This window comes from Limanda limanda, chromosome 21, assembly GCF_963576545.1.
Source record: "Limanda limanda chromosome 21, fLimLim1.1, whole genome shotgun sequence".
NCBI classification, from domain to species: domain Eukaryota; kingdom Metazoa; phylum Chordata; class Actinopteri; order Pleuronectiformes; family Pleuronectidae; genus Limanda; species Limanda limanda.
In genome coordinates, this window is record NC_083656.1 from 6,006,552 (window position 1) to 6,030,517 (window position 23,966).

General features: G+C 42.8%; 1 protein-coding gene across 1 annotated transcript; it reads left to right on the top strand.

Annotated features, from left to right (window-relative positions):
• The first annotated feature begins 9,450 nt into the window (after positions 1-9,450).
• LOC133028069 (integrin alpha-D-like) lies at positions 9,451-23,271 on the top strand. Its single transcript, XM_061095265.1, has 30 exons — positions 9,451-9,602; positions 10,475-10,577; positions 10,696-10,790; positions 10,903-10,973; positions 11,153-11,267; positions 11,523-11,650; positions 11,753-11,898; positions 12,471-12,621; positions 13,182-13,332; positions 13,539-13,612; positions 13,731-13,851; positions 14,213-14,346; positions 14,436-14,582; positions 14,680-14,892; positions 15,338-15,471; positions 16,843-16,985; positions 17,093-17,247; positions 17,363-17,488; positions 17,620-17,693; positions 17,879-18,020; positions 19,609-19,707; positions 19,793-19,872; positions 19,958-20,044; positions 20,144-20,213; positions 20,609-20,707; positions 20,826-20,906; positions 20,985-21,086; positions 21,244-21,357; positions 21,434-21,544; positions 21,756-23,271. Exons 1-30 carry the CDS (start codon positions 9,566-9,568, stop codon positions 21,852-21,854), a joined length of 3,402 nt encoding a protein of 1,133 aa, XP_060951248.1. The 5' UTR covers positions 9,451-9,565; the 3' UTR covers positions 21,855-23,271.
• The last annotated feature ends 695 nt before the right edge of the window (positions 23,272-23,966 follow it).

Below are 23,966 nucleotides of genomic sequence, written 5' to 3' on the forward strand. Positions count from 1 at the left end.
GTTATAAATAAAACTCCTTCATATCTGTGTCTGAATCCACTTCCCCTTTTCCAGCAAAAAGTGCCACAACAGCCAACAAGAGCTGAAGTTAAGGTTGTATTCTTCTGGTGTCTTTTTAACATTAATGTTCTTAATGTATTGTATCATACAGTGGTCCTGAGAGCTCAACGCACTGCAACTTAAGAAAACACATGCAAGTGGACAAAAAACAAGCAAAGTAACAAAACATCTTCATCAATTTCACAACACAGCACAGCACATTACAGAAGCGCGCAGCAAATAGAGAAAACGACGTGTTTACATAGGACTTGTTAACTGGTAGGCTTATTCCTTCTGCCTACCTGCACAGCGGAATAATAATTCTAAGGGATGAACAAACGTTTGTTTCTTCGGCCATCGATCTCGTGGCGTCATTTATTGAAGAACTGTGCACAACAGGTTGCTCTCCGTGAGAGTCAGGTACATAGAGTGAGAGGGCGGTAACATCTCCCTTATAAGGTAGTGGTGTCATCAGTCACACGTGACTCCATGCCATATGAGGTGCAACAGCGCCTCCTCCTGAACAAATACAGTTACATGCATTCATATACTTATCCACGCTCAACAGGACTCCTAAAAGTGATGGACACTGTTGTAAATGACCCATTAATGCCTTACTGTTTTTTTTTGTTAAGTTTATTTTGAAATGGTTTCTTTTATTTTGAAAAGGCACTTCCTGGTAAATAAGGAAGAGATCGCTACTTTGCCGGTGCATGAAAAGTATTCTTGTTTGTTGTTTTTTAGCGCCTGGCTGAAAAAGGGCACAAGTTCTTACTGTGTGTTTATATGTCACGGACTGTAATAAGAAGAAAATAAAGGACTGTGAACCATCAGTAAAAGAGATCTGATCATCATTCAGCCGGGGATGCTACAGTAAGAACTTCACCTCATCGGTCTCCGCTGCTCTGAGACACACGGGATTACGGCAGAGGGACTCGATGTGATGGGATAAGATTGTGACTCTCTCTCACAAAATGGAGCCATCTGAGGAATCACCTTTGGACAACATAGACCAGATGACGGAGGTTTGTCAGCCTAATTTGAAGAGGAGAATCTCCGCCGCTCTGATCGACCACGGAACCCCACGAAAAAGATGCTTGCATTTCAGAGAGACGAGGCTCAAAGAAAGGAGAAAAGGCTCGTCCACCTCTACGAAAAATGGAAAACTCAGGCACGCGCGGTAAAAGAACAGCTGAAATTGGACATTTCTGAGAGCATAATGATAACTCTTATAGAAACCCTGGAGAAAGGTAGAGATGATGTTACCAGTTTATATGTGGAAATTAGAGATCACATCACTCCATCTAGAGAGATAAGACGTCGTGTGGATGCCTGCGATGCAGTCACAAAGGACATTGTAAAAATCGCATATGAACGGATGTCAGGCATAGATGGAGAATTTGACAGTGATGTAGTAAAACAGCTTCTCCATGAGCTGCTTAACAGAGACTATGCACGCTCCATCTATGGATCCACAGCCTCACCTTCAAGTCACCACTCTAGTAGCAAATCCAGTATCCACTCTGTGAGCTCCATCGTAGCAGCTAAAAGAGCTGATGCTGCAGCAGAGTTAGCAGCTAAGGAAGCAGAGTATGAGGGGTTATTGGAAGAGGAAAGACAAAAGGAAAGGATTCAGCTCCTAGAGGAACAGCAGAGGAAAGATCTGGAAGTTCAGAAACGTGAGCTGGAAAGACTAAAGGCAGAGAAGGATATTAGAGCTGCACGAGCCAGATTAGTGATTTAAAATCAGGAAGTGATACAAGAGGCCAGTGTGGATTCTGAAACAACACTAAGAGACAGCAGCATGTGTTTCAACAGCAAACTGTGTCTTCAACTCCCATCCAGCAGTCTGCTAATGTCCCACAAACTGCATTGCCTTCACAAACAGATGTGTCATGTCTTGCTCAGTTCAAGATTCTATATCCCTGAACAGGCTCCCAATGCCAGAGCCGTCTGTATTCACTGGTGACCCCATTCAGTTCATCGAGTGGAAAGCTTAATTCATATCATTGATAGACAGATGGAACATCTCTTCAGCAGACAAGCTGCATTATCTGAGAAAGTACATCGGAGGTCCAGCTCTGAAAATACTTGATGGCATTTTTTATAGAAGTGATGATGAAGCCTATATGGATGCATGGAACCGTCTCAACCAAAGGTACGGTCAGCCCTTTGTTATACAGAGAGTCTTCAGAGAAAAGTTGACTAACTGGCCAAGGATCCAGCCAAAAGATGCTGAGGGATTCAGGACACTTGCTGATTTCTTGCATGCATGTCAAGAAGCCATGCCTCACGTTAAAGGCTTTGACATTTTGAATGACTGTGAGGAAAATCTGAAATTGGTTAAAAAGCTGCCAGACTGGGCAGCCTCACGGTGGAATCGCCAAGTCACCCAAGTTATGAGAGACAGGCAGGAATTCCCAGACTTTAAAGAATTTGTTTCCTTTATGGTGATGGAAGCAGAGGTCGCCTGTAATCCTATAACATCATTTCATTCTCTTAATTCTACAGAATCACCTAGAGAGAAGCGTTATGTCTATGAAAAGCTGAACAATAAATCTAGTGTTCTTCATACTCAAACAGTTACAGAGACCGAAAGCCAAGTGAAATCAAGGCCAAGTTCAAACCCACCATGTGTGCTCTGTAAAGACATTAATCACCGTCTGCACAGCTGTCCTCAGTTCATAGGGAGGCCACTGGAGGATAAACGGAAATTTGTGAAGGAAAAGAGACTCTGCTACGGCTGCTTAAAGCCAGGCCATAGTGCCAAAGATTGCCGTCACAGACACATATGTGACACTTGTAAGGGAAGACATCCAACCTGTCTCCATGATGACTACCACATTAAAGCCAAACAAGTGCTGGTCTCAAATCACTGCATCATAGATGAGTCAGCAACCACATTGTCTCTCAGTGTGGACACCAAGGACCAATCTGTAAACACCTCCATGATTGTGCGTTGGAGTATCGTGGGATGTTCATCACCTAATCTTGAGTTACCATCAACCGCTAACATGTGTCACAGAGTTGTCGTCAGAGAACTTCCTCCAGTTACCCCATCAGACACTATCCGGGTCTTAGAGTCTGACTTCAAGGACGTAAGTCAGGAGGGCAAGCCTGTGTCTCAAGATGACATTCTCTTCCTGAATATGTTAAAAAATGGAATTCAAAAAAACGCTCATGACCACTGTAAGATGCCACTCCCCTTTAAGGAGAGACCACACCTTCCTGACAACAAACAACTAGCCATTGTCCGGCTCGGTCATCTCAACAAAAAGCTTTTGAAGGATGAAAAATATAAGGAGCATTATACGAAGTTCATGAACGAGGTTATCCAAAAGGGAGATGCAGAGGCTGTTCAGCATAAGGGGAAGGAGGGTGAAAGATGGTACATCCCTCACCACGGAGTTTATCACTCCAAAAAGCCAGAAAAGCTCCGTGTCGTTTTTGATTGTTCAGCAATGTTCAGGGGGAGCAGGCTTAATGACCACCTGCTATCAGGCCCAGATCTGACAAATAATCTAACTGGTGTCCTCATGAGATTTAGGCTGAATCACATTGCACTGATGTGTGATGTAGAAAAAATGTTCCACCAGTTCCACGTGTCTGAAGTTGACAGAGATTATCTACGTTTCCTCTGGTGGAAAGACGGAGACCTGAGTGCAGAGCCGCAGGAATTCCGCATGAAGGTTGATCTATTTGGCGCGGCATAATCACCCGGATGTGCAAACTATGGACTAAAATATCTTGCCAAGGAAAACGAGAGCCGGTTTCCTCTCGCCTCACAGTTCATTATGAGAGACTTCTACGTTGATGACGGCGTCACAAGCATAGCAAGTGTAAATGAAGCTATTCAGCTTGCAAAGGAAGCTCAAGACCTCTGTGCTACTGGTGGTCTGAGACTTCACAAATTTGTGACCAATAACAAGTCAGTGCTAGAGAGCATTCCCCCCTCCGAGCGTGCCATTGAAGTAAAAGCTCTTGATATCGCCTTCAATGATTCAACGTTGGAGAGAGCCTTAGGGATTCTTTGGCACATTGAATCTGACACTTTCAGATTTCACATTTGCATTAAGGATCAGCAGGCAACTCGTCGTGGCATATTATCCACTGTTGCCTCCATCTATGACCCCCTGGGGTTTATTGCTCCCTTCGTGCTCATTGGGAAAAGAGTGCTTCAGGAAACGTGTAGGCAAGGTACAAGTTGGGACGAACCTCTCCTCAGTGAATTAAAACCAGTGTGGGAACGCTGGCTGAGTGACCTTGCAAACCTGGAAAAAATCAACATACCTCGATGCTATGTGCCAGTTGATTTTGGATGCGTCTTGAGAAAAGAGCTACACCACTTCTCTGATGCGAGCACATGTGGTTATGGTCAATGTTCTTATTTGAGAAAAGTAAATGAAGATGGAAGTGTTCATTGTGCTCTCATTACAGCAAAGTCCCGAGTAGCTCCTATCAAGGTTACAAGTATCCCCAGATTAGAGTTGGCAGCTGCAGTTGTCTCAGTTACAGCAAGTGACACCCTAAAGGAGGAACTAGGTCTCAGAGACATCGATGAGTATTTCTGGATTGACTCCAAAGTGGTTTTAGGGTACATTAGCAATGAGGCACGACGCTTTCACACGTTTGTATCAAACCGGATACAAAGGATACGTCTGATCACAGCTCCAGAGCAGTGGAGATATGTCCCCACAGACAAAAACCCTGCAGACCTGGCTTCAAGGGGTTCAAGTGCAGGTGAGCTTCTCACATCAAACTGGTTCACAAGACCTCAGTTTCTATGGGAGAAGGATTTACCTCCAGCTGCAGATGTCATCAGAGAAATACAGATTGGAGACCCTGAAATCAAAAGGGTTTAGATACTAAACACACAGACCACAGAACAAGCAAGTCTCTTAGACCGTTTGTCAAAGTTTTCATCATGGTATAAGGTCACTCAAGCTGTAGCACGTCTCATTCGCCGTGTCAAAGGAAACAAATCTACAGGTCACAGTACTGTCCAAGAGCGAGAAGATGCACAGTGCATTATCATAAAGGACTTACAGAGACAAGTGTACAGAGAAGAGATTAAGTTGCTCAGCAAAGGGAACCGTCTTCCATCTCAGAGTAAACTGTATCAGATGGATGTCTTTCTTGACCAAGATGGAATCCTCAAGGTGGGAGGAAGACTAAAAAAAACGCATCTCTCCCTTCCTCACAGAAGCATCCAGTGATAATCCCAAAGGATCATTCCATTACCAAGATGATAATTGCACACTCCCATGAGCAAGTCAAACATCAAGGAAAGTGTCTTACGATTAATGAGATCAGATCTAATGGGTTCTGGCTTCCTGGAATAAACAGAACGGTTGCAGCATAAATACATCAGTGTGTTAAGTGTAGGAAACACAGGAGAGACACAGAAGAGCAGCGTACGGCAGATCTGCCGCCAGACCGCGTAGATCCAACACCACCATTCACCTATTGTGGAATGGACTGTTTCGGCCCATTTTACACCAAACAGGGACGTAAGGTGCACAAGCGATATGGACTTCTGTTCACTTGCCTTTGCTGCCGGGCTATCAACCTTGAAATGTTGGACGACATGTCAACAGATGCCTTCATTAATGGCCTTCGTTGTTTTGTTGCCCTAAGAGGAGCAGTACGTCACATACGGTGTGATCAAGGAAGTAATTTTGTTGGAGCTAAAAACGAACTGAGTGAGGCTCTTAAGCAGGTGGATTGCAATCATCTGACAACATTTCTGGCTGAGAAGCAGTGTGACTTCATCATGAACGCTCCACACTCAAGCCATGCAGGAGGTGTATGGGAGAGACAAATCAGAATGGTGAGGAATGTTCCTCAAGCCACTCTCTCATCCTCATCAGCTGGATGATGCCTCTCTGCACACATTCTTCTATGAGGCTATGGCTATTGTAAACAGTCGTCCACTCACAGTGGACAATCTGAGTGATCAAAACAGTCCCGAACCATTAACGCCAAATCACCTGCTCACCTTAAAATCTGTTGTAGCCTTACCACCTCCTGGCAGCTTTATCAGAGAGGACATGTATGCTCGCAAGAGGTGGCATCACGTTCAGTATCTTGCAGAGCAATTCTGGAGCTGTTGGAGAAGAGAGTACCTCTCTAACATTGCCACAAGACAACGCTGGCATGCTCCGAGAAGAAACCTGTTGGTCGGTGACATAGTCATGGAGAAGGCAGATGGGATACCACGCAACGAGTGGAGATTGGCCAAGGTTGTAGAGACTGTGACTGATTCAGATGGACTGGTAAGAAGAGTGAAGATTCGTCTTGGAGAGCAGAAAAGGGAAAAGGAAGGACGGCGTTCTGGAAAGCCCTCTATCGTCGAACGCCCAGTTCAGAAGCTGATTCTGCTACTAGAGACTGTTTAACCATCTTCTTCACGCCACACCCGTATCCTTTATAGTATTGAAGTTAGGGCTGAAAGATTTGGGAAAATAATCTAATTGCGATTATTTCCCCTAACATTGCGATTGCGATTTAATATGCGATTTTTTTTCGGTCGACCAAGGCAGCCCGACCAACCTCCGTACCCAAGAGTCTCGCGCTGCCCCCCCCCCCCCCCCCGCGGGCACGAGAGTGAGCAGGAGAGAGGTGCGCCGTGCATCCCATATTGTTCTGAAATTCACTCGTGCCTTATTGTTTTTTTTGTTACGTTTATTTTGAAATGGTTTCTTTTATTTTGAAAAGGCACTTCCTCGTAAATAAGGAAGAGATCGCTACTTTGCGGGAGTTGGTTTTTAGCGCCTGGCTGAAAAAGGGCACAAGTTCTTACGGTGTGTTTATATGTCACGGACTGTAATAAGAAGAAAATAAAGGACTGTGAACCATCAGTAAAAGAGATCTGACCATCATTCAGCCGGGGATGCTACAACTGTTGCCAATCGAACAGATTCGGTTCCACACAGGGGTCTGCAAACTGCGGCCCTGGAGCTGATGCGGCCCCGCCCACTCGCTCAAAGACACAGTGAGATCGGAGCTCGGATAAGAGATTAAATGTCTCATTGATAGTGAAGGTTTCCTACCCCTGCATAATATGGACAATACAATGCCTCACGAACAGGGGCTTGGTTGTTAGCGCTGTTTATTCCGTTTAACAGGAGAAGACGGCATGTCTCCAGCTCAAACCAGAGGAGTCAAGACGCTCTAAAGACAACAAGATATTTGAGATCGTATCAAGCCCAGTGTCTCTTTAAGAGGGTTAACAGGATACATCTGCAGTAATAAAGTTTGTTATTTATTAAAATAAACCTAAAACGTTTATGTTTGCCAAATTCTCCAAAATCAGTGACAGACACCGACTTTAACAACTCCAAACTGCGACAGCAACAACAAGCGGACTTGTCCATGTTTTTAGGAGTCCTCTGGAAACACTTCCGATGTCGTTTCCTCTATTTGCTGCGCATTTCTGTACTTGCTGCGCATTTCTGTAATGTGTTGTGAAATTGTTTGATAATTGTTATTATCTTACTTTTGTAACAGTCTGGCAATTTAGATGGTAATTGTCAGGCCTAAAGTGTTTTCTGTTTTAGTTTATCTCTGTTTGTTTGAGCTGTTTTCATGTTTGCACTCTGTTTCTGTTTCCTGTTTTATTTTGTAGTCTTGTGTTCCTGGTGTGTTGTCTCTGTCTTCACTTCCTGTCGGTGATTATCTTCCTCAGTCCTCATGTGTTTCACCTGTGTCCAATTGCCCCTGTCTTCCCTGTGCATTTAAGCCACTGTGTTTCCCTTTGTTGGGTTGTACTTGTTGTTCCACGTCGGCTCTATGGTTAGTTCATTGTCTGCTGTTTCCTCCAGCTTCCCTGTGCTTGTTTTCCTTGTTCTATGTGCGCCTTGTCGCCAGTGCTACTGCTAGTGTTCCTGTTTTCTTTGTTTTTCTTGTTAAATAGACTTTTTGTTATATTAAAATAACTTTTTATTTTAAATCTCTGCATTTGGGTCCATCTCCTTCGTCTGACCGTGACAGAACAACCCGACCACAATATGGACCCAGCAGAGGTTAGTTTTTTGTGCGAAAGAGTTTATTATTTTGATTGTCTGGTGTCTGTGCTGGAGGGAGGAGGCTCAGACACTGCGAAGACCCTGGAGGCGATCTTGGTGATGGAGGCCTGGCTTAAAGATCGTCCCTGGGTGAGCCACTACGTCCCCTACCTCCTGGAGGTGCAGGAGCGGTTGAGGACAATGCGCAGCCCTCCAGCCCCATCCACTAACCCGTACTGGGGAACCCGCCTGGCCCGGGGAGGACCCCGCAGCCTCTGAAAGGGTTCTGGTGGGGGTGGTGGAACGTTGGAGAGGGGGAGTCCACAGCAGAAGCCTCTCTCTCCAGCTGCGGGCTCAGAGGCACCAGGCAGCTTTAGCCCCGACTGGGCTCCAGCCTGCTCCGGTTCCAGCGCCGGTTCCTGCTCCACACCGGCGGTTCCTGGCTGACGTCACGTCTTCTCCGACGTCGGAGGTTTCCACTGCAGTGCCAGCTTCAGTCCCTGCTCCAGTCCCTGCTCCACGCCGGCGGTTTCTTCGTGTGTGGCACACGTTAATTTACATCGCCACGGCGGCTCCTCAGAGCCTTTTTCTGGCAGACAAATCCGCCGGTTAGTGACGGGTTATACTAGTGGACATGGTTTCGGATCTTTTCTGCCAAGTGCTCTTCTATTTGGTCCATATTCGTTCTTCTAAATCTTCCGTGGTTTCCGCAGTTTCCGGGATTGAAACCGGAAACTAGACTCCGGACGGGATGTAGTAAGCAGACCAATCACAAGCCTTGCGGGCTGCGTGAGGCTCGCGTCGCTTTGTCGTATAGTCAGAAAAATTGGCTGGCGCACGCAAGCCGCAACACGCCCCTCGCGTACTTGCGGGGGGCGTGTTGCGTCTCGTGCGTGCGTAAAAAGCCGAGTATAAATCGCTGCTCCTGTCCCCGCTCCATGCCGGCGGTTCCTGGCTGACGTCAAGTCTCTTCCGACTTCGGAGGTTCCCACGACTGCGCCAGCCCCGGTCCCTGCTCCACGTCGGAGGCTCCCGGCGGACGTCTCCACTCCTCCGGCATCAGGGTTCCTCGTCCGGGGTGGAATGAATTAGTTCATTGTCTGCTGTTTCCTCCAGCTTCCCTGTGCTTGTTTTCCTTGTTCTAGGTGTGCCTTGTCGCCAGTGCTACTACTAGTTTCTGTTTTGTTTGTTTGTCTTGTTAAATAGACTTTTTGTTATATTATTATCTCTGCATCTAAACCGTAACAACTTTGCTTGTGTTTTGGCCAATTGCATGTGTTTTTATTAAGTAGCAGTGCGTTGAGCTCTCAGGGCCACCGTGGTATAATAACAAAATTCCTGTTCTTCCTGGTAGTGTTGGGATAAGGATTGTGACCCCACCTACTTCGAGTTCCTCTCACCTCAATACTAGTCCTTTCACGATTTCTGCACACGCAGTAGAAATAGTCACCTCTCACTTCCACATACATTCATGTGAGCAAACCATCGCACTTTATGCATTTTCCCTACAGGATAACACAATGGCCTGGATATTTGCTGCTGCAGTATTCATTTCAGGTAAGAAAACTTGCAGGTTTTTCTCTTAAATAGTCTTAAAAAAAATAAAATGATAATATACACCATCCTTACAGATGGAGAAAAATTGTGTCTATATATTTGTGAGGCAGTAAAAATGTAATCTATTTTGTTTATTGACATTTAAAGTGTTCCTGCAGAAATGTTATTATTTGCCTTGTTTTACCAGAGCTAAAGGATGAATGAACAATAATAATAACATTTAGAAAATATAGACCACACCCCAGACAGACCCCAATCTCCGTATTTATCCCATTTCAACTGCTCATACTGGTAGATGCATCGTTTTGACCATTTAGATTAATTGTGTTTGTTTAACAGCATCTATCATTCACATGACCTGCGTGCATGTGCTACATGAATAGATTAGGTCGGCAAGAATCTGGAAAATAATCACTGGAACGCATGAGAAGAGGCTAAACTATCAACAACCCACCCAGTTATTATCTATATCTGCTCGTCCTGTGCAGAGAGGAGACTGGAGACATTGCTCACCCTTGACTCCTCAATCTTTAGAGACAGACATCCTGAATTAAAAATTTACATTACACATTTATTATTCACAATATGAAAAGATTGGATTAAATGTAAAGATTTAAGAGCATTTTCTCAACTCCAGGTCTGTCTGGCACTTCACTAGTGAGCCCAGAGTTTGAAAGGCTCTGGTTTGGTGCCCCCTAGTGGTGTTGTCCATCAGACAATGTGGTAATCCTCAGTTCACACCACTGTAAACCAAACACAAACTGAATGCCACACATGGAGTCTATAGATTTTCCTAGAGACAAAAATTCTGGTGAGTTTAACAGTAGTTATAACACTTCATCAAATATGATTCTGATCTTCTCATTTCTCAGTGTTGAATACTGCTCTATGTTTCAATATCGACCCCATGGCTTGGAAGACCTGGGCCAACGGTGCTGCAGGGTTTGGCTACCAGGTGGTGCAAAGACAGTCAGAGTAAGTCTGTCCCACGTCTCACAGCTGCAATAACATAATTTCTTGATAGAAGAAAACAGCTGCACGGCGCTGACGAGACAGATTCTGTTCCATATTTCTCTGGGTTTTATTTCCTCAGCGTGCTCATCAGCGCTCCCATTGAACAGTATTCACCATCGGGAAGGGGGAAAATATACAAGTGCAATGACAGCTGCACAAGTCTGCCATTTGCAGGTAGGCGGCTGATAACGTCTCCAGAGAAAGACCATTAAAAACAGATATTTTGACACCAAGCATTCGTATCATATGAGCTTCGTAACACAAGTGTTCAATGTTTTCTATGCAGCGCCAGAATTTGCAGTCAACATGTCCCTTGGTTTGTCAATGACGAATGACCCCATCTCACAAAACACTATGGTGAGTTATTAAACTTCACAGATTTCCAGAACACAGTTAAAATCGATATAGAGATCAGTCAAAAGTCCAATTAAACATTTGATATGTTCACTTCTTATCACTTTCTTATTGCCTTGCAGCTTGGAAAACGGTTCAAATAGTCCTCTAATTCAATCAGGTATGATCTTGTCCCTTTTCAGGCGTGTGGCCCAACCATCCCAAAGGATTGCAAAGGTATCACCATGTACAGCGGTGCATGCTTCCAGATCGACCGGTTTAATCGGTTTGGATCCGTGGTGCCGCCGTCCTCTCCGGGTAAGTTTGTGAACATGTACCTATACCATTTTTATCTTATTTGAAGTGAGAGTAGTTTAAGTCAAATAGTCTGAGATTGCTTAGCTGTTAGAACTGACGTTCAGAGGGGCGGACTAGATGTCTGCAGTGTAGCTCATAAACCCTGCCTCCTCCATGTTAACAGACAGGACAAAGTACACATCAAATAGATTTTTGTCAAAGATGAGCTATGTGGATTTTAACAAATGATTCAATTCTGGCCCGTGTCTTTGACAGATTGCAGAGCCGAAGCAGATATTGCTTTTCTCTTGGATGGTTCAGGCAGCGTCGACTATAGAGATTTTAAAACAATGAAGAAATTTGTGAAAACGCTGGTACACCCATTTGTGGGAAAAGATACACAGGTATGTTCCCAGGACAATGTTCCCACTGCCACTTCAACTATTGCAGACACTCAGATAATTCACTGAAAGATCAAATTGATCCTGCTTCTTCTCTATTTGCAGTTTGCTGTTGTCCAGTTCTCTTATGATGTCAATGTTGAATTGAACTTTCGTGACTTTTTCTCATCTGGACGTTGGGAGTCGAAAATTGATGGAATAAGTCAAAAAGGCAGCACAACTAACACAGCTAGTGCCATCCGATATGTGGTGTAAGTGCTGATGTGATCCTGATGTGATAATGTATATGAAATGGTGGTAAACAGTAGCAGTTAACACACTTTTGAGGGTGTAGTTTGTGGTGTTGTGTGTGTAGTTTGTCTCCCGTGCAGTGGACGAGACAAACCCCAAACTGAGCTAGACATAAAAATAGGGCTGGACAATGTGACCAAAAGTTATACCAAACTTTCCACGTCAATATCGACAATTATCACAATAAATGTCAGATCATAATTTCTTTTGAGAGTAAAAACTGTTTTTTGCTCCTAAGAGAGGGTTGTGATTTGAAACAAACTTGATAAACAACAAAACATTTTACAACGGGTGTTAAACTTCCTCACTGTGCACAATGTATAATAATAATAATCGCAATATATAAACATATTAAGATTTATATTCTTGGATAACTGGTAAAGCTAAATGTGGGAAACAAAGTCAATTGCATAATGAACACATTTTCAAACATAAATAAAATGCAGATCTCCAGAGATGAAATTGTTGTTATGTTATTGACCAAAGAACTGGACAAAGGTGTATTGAAATGATATTGTTTTTGTTTTGGCAGCCAAGATGTTTTCACATCAGCAGAAGGTTCCAGACCAAACGTGAAGAAAATCCTGATCGTCATTACTGATGGAGAATCTACTGACAGCCATAACCTGCAAGGTGCAATACGTTTAGCTGAGAATGCAAAGATTGTTCGATTTGCTATTGGGGTAAGTGCAGTTCATTCCAATGAGCAAAATGTGTTTTATAAAAAAAAAGTTGTTTTGGTTTTACTGTAAATCCAGAAAGGCAGTTACATGGTACTACCCTGTGAATTGTGAAATTTGAAATAGTAAAATGTCATAAATAAGAAGTTTACAATACTTCACCATATCTCATTAACACCAATTTTTTAAATCTTTTCTCTTGCTGCCTTCAGAATTGATTTTTAAAAAAGTTTATTGGTTTAAAAATCTCATAAACCTATTTATGTGGATTTCAAACCCAAGACCTACCTTCTTAGTCAGTTTTTTCATTTAATTTTACTTACTAATCTCCCTCTTAATTTATACATTGTCTCTTTTACAGATATATCTTTCATTCTTTGTTATTTTTGTATTCAATTAATTACTCTCTTATTTACCTTTTCTGATTTTTTTTTTTTACATAAATACCTTACTTTTTAGCTCTGGTTTTGTGATGAGTGCAGGTGGATAAACTATCTATGAACGAGTAAAAAAATCAACTCAACTTGAACAGCATTAAAACTATTTTCTCAACATGCCTCTAGGTGGGGAATGCGTTTTCTTCCACAAGGGCGAAACAGGAACTGGAACTCATTGCATCTTCGCTCTCGACAAACCACGTGTTTCAAGTAGAGAGCTTTGACGCACTTGCTGCAATAACGAAGAATTTGCAGGACAAAATCTTCTCTATTGAGGGTACGGATGTAAACCTACAGCTTAAAATCTAATTTACATTCTCAGTTGACAAATATTTGCGTTGATGTTGTTTATTGGGCTCCTTTCATGATGCACATCCAGTTCTTATGTTATGTTTTCCAACCCTGAAATAATAATCGAATTAAAATATATCTGGTATGTAACTGTGGGAATCAGCTCAGTGCTCATTTCTTTTGCTGTTTCAGGATCTCAGTCCACTGGAGAGACACTGAAAATGGAAATGGCTCAGGAGGGATTCAGTGTGGTTTATGTGCCAGGGGTAATAATAATCACCGGCACCTGCCTTTGTGAAAGAAAAGCTACACACGCGACATATTTTGACACTATGTTGCATTTAAGTTTCGCTTTTGTGGGCTGATTGTGGTTCTGAATTGCAGGGGATTAAAATGGGCACTGTTGGCGCCAACCAGTGGAAAGGAGGCTTCATGGAATACACGCTATCAGGCCAGAAGCGGAGTTCATATGAGCCTTTGTTCACGGAACAAGACAGTTATCTGGGTAAGAATTTGACAGTAATAACAAACTATACACAAGTTATTAGTACTTTTCTGCTGTAACCCTTCCTCCCACGCTTACCACACGAATTAAGCAAAGGAAGGTAAAAAGGCAAATGAAGAACAAGGAGTCAGAAAGTACTGAACATGCAAGGGTCATATGGGTAAAACATGTTCACATGTCATACATGAAGCTCCAAAAATCACCAAAGTTACATTGAAAGGTAAATTAGAAACCCTGCAAAGAAAAGAAAAACACTACACCCACTACTCAAGTTAGTCAGTTTTCATAAATTACTCTTTTGTCAAGTGTAGCTAAAGCTTTGGATGTTTTAATTTTATTTGCTTTGACTTTTAAATTTCAGGTTACTCCATGACTATCGCAAGAACCAGACAAGGCCAATTGACAATTGTTGGCGCTCCGAGATATAAACACAGAGGACTTGTGATGGCAGTTCATGGACAGAAGTATCAGATGATTGATCCCTTTCCATGGCAGGTGCGTGTTTTCTGAACGGATATATAGATGTTAAGCGTGTACATAGATCTGGAATAAACAGTCTTGTTTTCTTCTTGTTTCTTAAACAGTTTCAAACTGGTGAATATTTTGGGGCAGAGGTTCGTGCCATGGATGTGAACGCTGACGGATTCACTGACCTAATCCTCATATCTGCCCCGATGTACAAGGAAGCTGATAGAGAGGGAAGAGTTTACGTTTGCGGTTTAGCTCGTTGGGTAAGTGGCGATTTCTTCTAGTGCCATAAAATAAAATAAAAAACTAAAATCTTGACATCCAGGCAAACGTTGACTCTCCTCCATATATTTTGAACAGAGGGTCGAGTGTAACTTCGAATCTCCGTTAGTGCTGAGAGGGGATGAGTCCGACCAGGCGAGGTTTGGCTCTTCTCTTGCTGTGCTGCCTGATCTCAACGCAGATGACCTCAAGGAGGTGGCAGTCGGTGCACCTCTGGAGAATGGTGGTCAAGGCAGCATCTACATATTCCACGGTGAAGGAGGAAGCAGACTCAGTTCGACTTACTCACAGGTGAGTAGGCTCAAAAAAAAATCAATGTCCCCCTCGGGTGAAATTCATGAAAACATTCATATGTCAGGGTTTGACATGATCAAAGACAAGAGTTTTTCCACCATAAAGCTGCAGAATATGGATACGCCCGGGGTTTGTGATGTCACAAACCCAAGAAAGTCAACTTGTGGGTGGGGCCAAGCAGCTGAAAAAGGCCCATCACCTGCAGGTGGTGCTGTGAGGGTATGGATATTGGGGGCAGGGCCTGGGCCATAAGGTGTAGAGTTAAGTTGTTTCAAGGCCGTGAGGGGAAGTTTTGTTCACGTCAAACCTTTTGAATATGTTATTATGAAGAACACAGAAGAGTTTAAGGGGAATTAAGTGGGACTGTAACAAATTCAGTCTGTGAGACCTAATTATTTTTGATAGATTAACATGTTTTATCTAAAATACTTAAATTCCACAGAGAATTGCTGCCTCTGAAGTTCGGCCACAACTTAGATTCTTCGGTATGTCAATCAGTGACTCGTCTTTTGACCGCAGTGGCGACAGTCTGCCTGACTTAGCAGTGGGGTCAAAGGGCACAGTTGTCTTACTCAGGTTTGTACAAGATTCTACTGTCTGTCATCATTACAGTCCTTTGTTAACATACTGCTTTTGATCGAAGATTTGTGAGCTCCCAAAAGTAAAGCCAAAGCTTCTTGATTACCACCTGCTGGCTGGGTGCAGTATATGTCATAAACCTTTACTTGAAAAGTTTACAAACTTTTTTGTCTCAATAGAGTCACAGCTCTTGTCAATCAGATTTATTTTTGTCTTGAAGTTAGTTCACCTCCTCCTCCATGTTCATTGATAAGACATGGCCCAAATTATACAGTCAGAGTGCACGTCAAACAGTGGTGGAATGTAACAAAGTATTTTTACTTCGTTGCTGTACTTAAGTAAATTTTTACGTATCTGTACTTAAGTAAAAATAATAGTGCATACTTTTTACTTTGACTCCGTTACATTTTGTAGCTATTATCTCTACTTTTACTCCACTACATTTCTACAATATGTGTTGTTACTCGTTACATTTTATGAACACAGTTTCGCCAAAATGTTGCTGTGACGGAGCGGCTCAGTCACTGACCGCCAGCGCTCCACACGCACACACAGTCACACACGCAGCCACACACACGCCAACAAACATTTCCACTCTTCCTGTTAAAGTTCATAGTTGATCACTATCTAACCATCAGCTACTCTGTTTAGTGCTGGGCCGACAGAGGGTGCCCACTCGTCAGCTCCGCATCTGGGTGACACGCACACACACACACAGTCACACACAGTGGCCGGTAAGCAGCTTTCCGGACCACTCCGTGAAAGAGGAGGAGGAGACGTTTCTTTAGTTTTAACGCCGCCACTTTATTTATTGACTGTCCACCGGAGCAACACTCTCATCACCTCTAGGTGGTCGTTCACTTCTCGTATTCACACACTTCTTGCGCCAGTTGCGCCTTTCCCACAATACCCAGGTGCACTACGTCACTCTCTGGGCCATACCTGCAAATGTTGTTGCTTATAATTATTACTAGTAGTGACATCTGTAGAGGCATGAGTATTACCAGTAGCTATATCTGCATTCTTTATCAAAATGGCACAGCCTCGACATTGAGAGACAACCCATTGCGTGAGTACTTTTACTTTTAATACTTAAAGTAAATTTAAAAGTAAGTACTTTTTACTTTTACTTAAGTAGGATTGTTGATGTAGTACTTTTACTTAAGTATATATTTTCCTGGGTACTTTTACTTAAGTACTAAACTTCAGTACTTCCTCCACCACTGACGTCAAATAATGTTTTCTCACATTATTCGGTAGATCTTATCACACTGATGTTTTTCCCAGTGTTCATTTTTTATATTTTCTTGATTTGATGCTATGAAAACGTGGTGGTCCTCTAATTTTTCCTGCTCTATCCATTTCCAGGTCAAAGCCTGTGGTAATGGTAGAGGTTACTATGTCGTTCAACCCAAACCAGGTCCCTACAAAAAACCCAATCTGCGAGAACCCCCTGGAGAACACAGCTCAAATCTGCTTTACCATGACCAAACTTATTACAGTTTCTACAGGTTACTCATTCCTCTCACTTTTCTTGAACCACAGACCCACTGTCTATCTGTACCAATACATGTTTGTGTACATGAGTAACATGTAGATTCAACCGTTATCATTCCAGCTGGAGCAAAGATCAATTATACTTTAACACTGGATGCCACCCGCAAGGTCCCAAACAACAGAGCTTACATCCTTGGCAAACAACGAGAGAAGACCGGATCACTTGAAGTTGACTTAGGAGGGCCAAAATGCCTACAAGTGAAATTCTTTATTCAGGTGAGTTGTTGACATCAGATTATATCACAACCCAAAGAGGTTTCTGTCTGAAAAACAAAACAAACTCACTGAGTTCAAACTAACTGTATTTCCCAACTGTGCCCTCCTCTCGCAGGCTTGTCCTCAGGATGCTCTCAATGTACTTAGGAATGAGCTCAGATTCACTTTTGACGGTATTCCCTCAACTACAAACCTTAAACCAAGTCTTGCCCAGCAGGCTCAAACCACCACCTATCATTCTGTAAGTGACCTTTAAAAAAAATTGCAACAAATGTCGATTTAACTGAACAGAGTGAGTAAATGAACAGCTTTAATTTGAACTTTTATGAATTCTTGTCATTGTCATGTTTTTCTTCATGCCCTCTTCCACAGTTGAAGTTCGAGATCAACTGTGGCACTGACAACAAGTGTGTAGATAACCTGAAAGTGGATTTCAACTTCAACAGGTGAGAACCAAAAGTGAAGCCCAACCTAATGGTGTGGGCAAGGTTACATTTCTCTTCTCTGCAAGAACATGTCTGGCATAGTAGACTGTGAGCATCTATCTGAGGGGATCACTAGCTGCTAACACAAAAGGAGACTATTAGATTTATTGTTTTTCTATGCCTTCACCTTCCCTTTTCTCTGTCAGCACCTCAGAGTTGAAGATGGGCATTGATGAACTGTTGGACGTCACCGTATCAGTGGAGAACCGAGAAGAAGACTCCTACAACAGCTACGTGAAACTTACGTACCCAGCTGGGCTCTCCTACAGGAAGTTCACAGGTTTGCAGGTAAAGGCCAATTTATGCCTCTCCGTTTCTTCTATTACGGACAGATAAGATCGCCCTATCCGTCGTGAAACGCCCTCTCCGAGTGCTTCGGACAGCTTTTCGTACACGTCTGATTTTTCTAACTATCCGTCTTCATGTTGGAGACCCGACGGACCGCTCTTGGCTGTGATTGGTCCGCGAACGACATCATTTCCGTATGACGTCATTTCCGTATTTCCGGACCTCAAACTTTCTGTTTACTTGTAGCAACAAACACGAACACAACTATGATTCTACGATTAATGTGACGTGTGTGTTAAGCCAGCGGAGTTGTCCGGCTGACGGTGGCTCGTTAGAGCACTGAGGGCATGTGTGCACGGTCACAGACGGTTAGAACGAGCTTTCAAAACGGCGCTAGCAGGCTAGGCTAGCGGGCTAGGCTAGCCACCATGCTAACTGCGGTGGTAACAGTGCAAGAAGCCGCCGTCACGACTTTAATTCCACTTCTATCATGACACTGTTTCTATAATACCGTCAGGTTAGAAGCAAACACTGGATAGTAGTTGTTAGTGCCGGGAGTCCCTGCTGACTGTGTGTGGAAGCTGGGGGGGAGCTAGCTCCGGGTAGCTTCTAGCTACATGTAGCCTCAAGCAGATTCAAGCTGTGGAATCAGCAACACAGTTCGGAAACAAGACCGGGGAACCGCTGCGCTAAGAAACGATTACATCAGCATCTTGACACGCTGGGTGTCACTTTATTTAGTTCTGTTAGTTGCCATGGTTCAGTGTGTGGGAGGCGAGCCGATAGAGATAAACAGAGATACGTGGACCTCTTCTTCCCAAATGGGGTAGGCTTCTCTGAGCTCGTCTTCCGTTGCGCCACCTATGGGTTTGCGGGGAATTGTTTTAGACGGATAGTGGTCGGAGAAGTAAAAATCAAAAAGACTCTTTGTCCTCCGCTGAGACCTCTCTGAGAAACGGATACGTAGAAGTATATAAGAGCCTTAAGGGCTCATTCGTTTAACGGTCACTGCCGGCATACTTCCAATGCGTTGTTAACATTATTGTGGTTGTTAAGCTGTACATCCACTAGGGGGCAAAACCCAGTCAAGAGTTTCAAATCTCTCCTCATAAAGTTCCGCCATCGCTGAAATGTCTTCCTCGTGTCCTGTCTCGCTTAAACGATTGGCTACATTGCCCCCTATGATTAGTGGTGGTACTGCTCCATTTTGTCTGTTTTATCAATATCCATAAACCTTCAGAAGATGTGCACAAAAACGAAATAAAGATTCAGAAAACAAGGCTCAATTTTATGTATACATATCCAGCATTGAGCAAAAAATTAGGCGTAAATCATTGGCATCTAGTCTGTTATAATGAATTACTTGACCAGATGTATTGGTCTTGATTAACAACAAAACATCTTTACTGCGCAGACTGGCTATTCTCAAAATTATGCCAAAATACCAAGATGGCAGCACCCTTACTTTTAGGTCCAGGATATTTAAGGCTCATTCACGGGAGGAAGTGGAGACACATTGCTGATTTACAGATACATTCTACCGCTCCCACAGCAGTAATGTTGTTTCATTGATTGCCTTTTCATGAAGGGAAGAATCGAGTGCAACTCCTTGGACAGTGAAGATGGCTTATCGCGAGGAATGACAACCTGCACTATTAACAACCCCATTTTCAAGAGCAAAACTAAGGTTTGTGTTATGTGTTGTTTGTGTTACATCTCTTACCATTGCTGCAGCAAAATGCACAGACAATCTCACCCCTCTTTCATTACAGGCTTTGTTCACCGTCTCCTATGGGATCGAAAGCAACAGACAATTTGACAGGAAGATTTTTATCTCTGCAAATGCTTCCAGGTACTGTGCCTGTCTATAATGTTTAATAGTCATATTACATCACTAATACATATTTCGCAGAGTTAATTTCACTTCTCTCTTTTAGTGAGAATCAGGAACATTCGACTTCAAGTGAACTTTACCAAATGAAATGGTTGGACGTGAAGTACAGCATTTTTGTCGCGATTGAAAGGTTTCGTGTTTTTTTCCCTGCGTTAGACAAAGAAATCACATTAAAATATTAATTTCAAAGTCTACAGTCTATAACCTGATATTAAAACATCTGTTTCAGCTTCCTCAGCTACAACTACTTCACATCTGGAAAGAACGATTTGCTGAAACCTCACCAGCAGTCAATTGTGGTAAAGTATCTCCTCACATGATTATATCCTTCGCCAAGGCCCAACTGTCCCCTTATCAAACCAAATTTAAATTGTTAGATGTTTTAACTAGATCTGCACCAAATTACACGCGCTCATCAATACCAGCCACATAAACATGACAGGTATAGTTTCAAGATCCATGAAAATAAGGAAAATGTAGAAAATATTGCAATTTTAAAGATTAAAATATCATATACACATCAAAATTATCGTCAAAATGTTTCTTTCTCTTTTCTTGCGTAATCTTTCTTAACATCAAACCCTGATGAAAACAGAATCATCTTGGCTGAGTTTAATAACTTGTTCATCATTTTGATCTTGATGCTTGCTCAGCCTCTTCAGATCGATCCTTTCCTTTTCTCCTCTCCTGTCAGGTCACAAACAACATCAGGGCGCTGAACTTCACGGTGGTGATCAAGGTGCCTGTCAAGCTCGGCGATAAAGACATCTGGGTGGATTCCAGCAGTTTGCAGGTGACGTTACTGATCCATGAAAAGTCTCTCATGTCGCTGTTGCAGCCTCAAGAACCGGAGGGACATGAGAACCACATCGGGTCTTCTGTTAAACTGACGCAAACCTGTTGTCTTCCAGATTCCAGACTGCCAAAGAGACGCCGACGAAGAACCTACTGTCACAGACTTTGTTGCTATGATAAAAGAGAATAATGTAGTGGTGAGTATACGATCTACAATGGGGGATTCCAGTACTTACACAGTATTACAACTTCTGTCGTCTCTTCCTGACCCACAGGACTGCTCTGTGGCCAGATGCGGAGTGTTCAGGTGCAGTAGGTTCATGGGAAGACTGGAGTACAAAATCTCTGCCAACATCAGTTCAGTATGGATAGAGCAGGTAACTGATGTGCATGTGTCGTATTGTAACATGCATTTTGAAGTATTTTAAAACTGGTGCTCATTCTAAAGTGGTAAAATTAGAGTAATTTATTAACGAAATTGAACATCACCAGGCAATACCGGTCTCATCACGAAGTCTTTCATATTTTAAACAGATTGGACTCAACTCTGCAAAATTCCTCTTGACTGGCACGGCTACTCTGGAGTACGACACAAACCAGTACATCTTCTTTTCTACAGGGTCTCATAACAAGCCTCCGATTCACAAGGTGATTCCACGTTCTATTTATTTGACTTGTCTTTCAAATAAGCTTGATTTTGATCCACCTTCATTTCATGTCTCAGATTGAAGCCGAGATAGAAGTGTATCCGCAACCAGATTTCACCAAAGAAATCCTCGGGGGACGGCTGGGAGGGTTAGCTCTGCTGGCTTTACTCTCTGCTGGTCTGTATAAGGTGAGACTCTCAAAATATATTCATTATTTTAGTTTATTATAGAGCCTTATGGGGTCAATGAATGGTGTTCCACTCCCAATAAAAGTAAATGAACACTATCCTTTCATTTTTGAACTATTCAGCAGTTTTTCTCTTCTTTCCCTTCATGTATTAAGCAGCTTTAATGCAGGATCGAAGTGTTTTAATGACACTTTCTTTCTTTTTTTCTCAGGCTGGATTTTTCAAGAGTAAATACAAAGAAATGATGAATGAGGCAGAAGCAGCAGCAGAACCAGTAGTGTTGTGCAAGTTCACACCTCTCGTGAACTAGTTCAAAGTTCAGTTCATACAAGTAAACATGAATCGTTCACGTTCATAGTTCACCATTTAAATTCTGAACAAGTTCATAGTTCAGTTCATTTCCTAGTTTTAAGGTGGAAAGTGACAATGAAAGACTTAACTTGTTTTTTAAAGAACTGTATCCATCGCTACCACTTGCCTTTTCTGTCGGAATCTTTATCAGACAGTGTGTAAAAATCCCTCAGATAATAATAAGGTGCATCGAACGTAGTCGCTGAGTCTGCGTCTCTCCTTTCTCTTGCCATTTGTATATGAGACCGAGAGCTGTTGTGTTGCAGGTATGGCCTGCCCCTTTAAGGAAAGTGTGTAGTGTGACGTAGTGCGTGACGTAGTGCGTGACGTAGTGCGTGACGTAGTGCACGACGTAGTGCACGACGTAGTGCACGACGTAGTGCACGACGTAGTGCACGACGTAGTGCACCTGGGTATCATGGGAAAAGACGCTCAAAGTGTGTGTATAACGAGAAATGACGGACCACCTAGAGGTGATGCGAGTGTTGCTCCTGCTGTATATCTGAGAAATAAAGTGGCCAGAGAGGCGGTGGACTAGTGGCAGAAACTTGGACTACTGGCAGAAAAAGGTCTCTGGTTCGATGCTGGTTCGACTCCACGGTTCGACTCCACGGAGTTTCAACAAAAACTTACCTGGATGGAATAACAACAAAAAGACAAACCTGGATCTGTCCAAAAAATCAAAAGACTATTCTCCCTACCCTGTCTAGTGCCCCTGAGCAAGGCTCAGGGGTTTTAGACAGGGTTTAGATACACTAAAAAATGTATCGTATCGCATTCCAATTTAAGAAGCATATCCTCCTCCTTATCCACGGAGTGGAGTTCCGGACGGATGGTTACCGGCCAGACAGCGAGCCAAGATAACCAGCTCAGAGCCGAGACACTGGCCAGAGAAGAAAACACTTGGACAGTTGGAATACGTTGCTTGTTTGGTCTACATGTGTGTGCGATGAACCGTGTGTGAAGTAGAGTTAGTTGGTTTAGGTTAGGCTACATCGCGGACATTTTATGGGCACTGAGCAACGACATGGTCCAAGCATTCGATTTAGACAGCGTCTCTCCTCAGGAGATGGAAAACATTCCGTAACGTTTTAGCTAGACCTCAGATAATATTGTAATGGACTGTTAGGTTGATGTTCTGTTTGACTGCTCTGTGTTTTCTATGACTTATGTTCAGCTAACTACACCATGTCAATAAGTTGTGATATTTCAGTGAACAGGTAGGGGTGGGGCACGTGACAGTTCTAGACCAATGGCTGTGGGGGTATGTGAGATGGCAGGCTCTCATTGGCTGATGATTTGACATCATGGGTGAATGAGGAAGTGAAATGAAGAATACGGTGGGGTTTGTTGGACTTTAATAAAGTTACACATAAAGAGAGAAGTTTCCTGTCGTCTATAAGCAAGGACGCTAAAATATGAACGTGTTAACCGTTCAAATTCATTATTTGTCATTAGGTTGCGTTCAGTTCATCGTTCTCACAAAAGTGAACGTGTTCAATAAAAGCGTTCTTTTGCGTTCGTTCATGCACAACACTGAGAACCAGGGGCTGATGAAGCATAATGGGCACATATACCGCTGCCAAGCCCCAACAGTCTTCTTACATGCAATCAAGCAGCACCAATTTGTTTATTATTCATGCAAAGTATCTGTGTTCCTTTGTGTTTTTTAGGTGGAAGTGAAAAAAACACAATGCACTTGGAACTGCTGGCTTCTGCTTATCATCACAACTGCTACAATAAAATATGCAAAGGAGCAGCTTCTCTTGCTAAACTGAATTGCTTTGTTTTCGGAATGAACTAGAAAAAACATTTGTTTTATGCTTCATTAATGTTTATTTCAAGACTTGATATGACTTTTATAATGTGAATCAAAGAAAATAGACATGGCTTCATGGATGAGAGAACCTCATTCAGATGGATTAACACATTTTGATAGAATTTGCATTTTGCAGTACAATTTGTCTACAGATTTCTTACAGTAAAACACTTTCTGTTAGATATATAAACATTTGATTGGAAGTACCTCATGGTGTATTCTCTTTTGTTCGACCTGAGTATTGTAAGTGCA

What these genes read in the sequence shown, in the direction of transcription:
- LOC133028069 (XM_061095265.1), top strand. Translation starts at nt 9,566, where the DNA reads ATGGCCTGGATATTTGCTGCTGCAGTATTCATTTCAG. An exon ending in TTGTTCGATTTGCTATTGGG is followed by an intron (nt 12,622 to 13,181) that starts GTAAGTGCAGTT and finishes ACATGCCTCTAG; the next exon opens with GTGGGGAATGCGTTTTCTTC. An exon ending in TTTGCGGTTTAGCTCGTTGG is followed by an intron (nt 14,583 to 14,679) that starts GTAAGTGGCGAT and finishes TATTTTGAACAG; the next exon opens with AGGGTCGAGTGTAACTTCGA.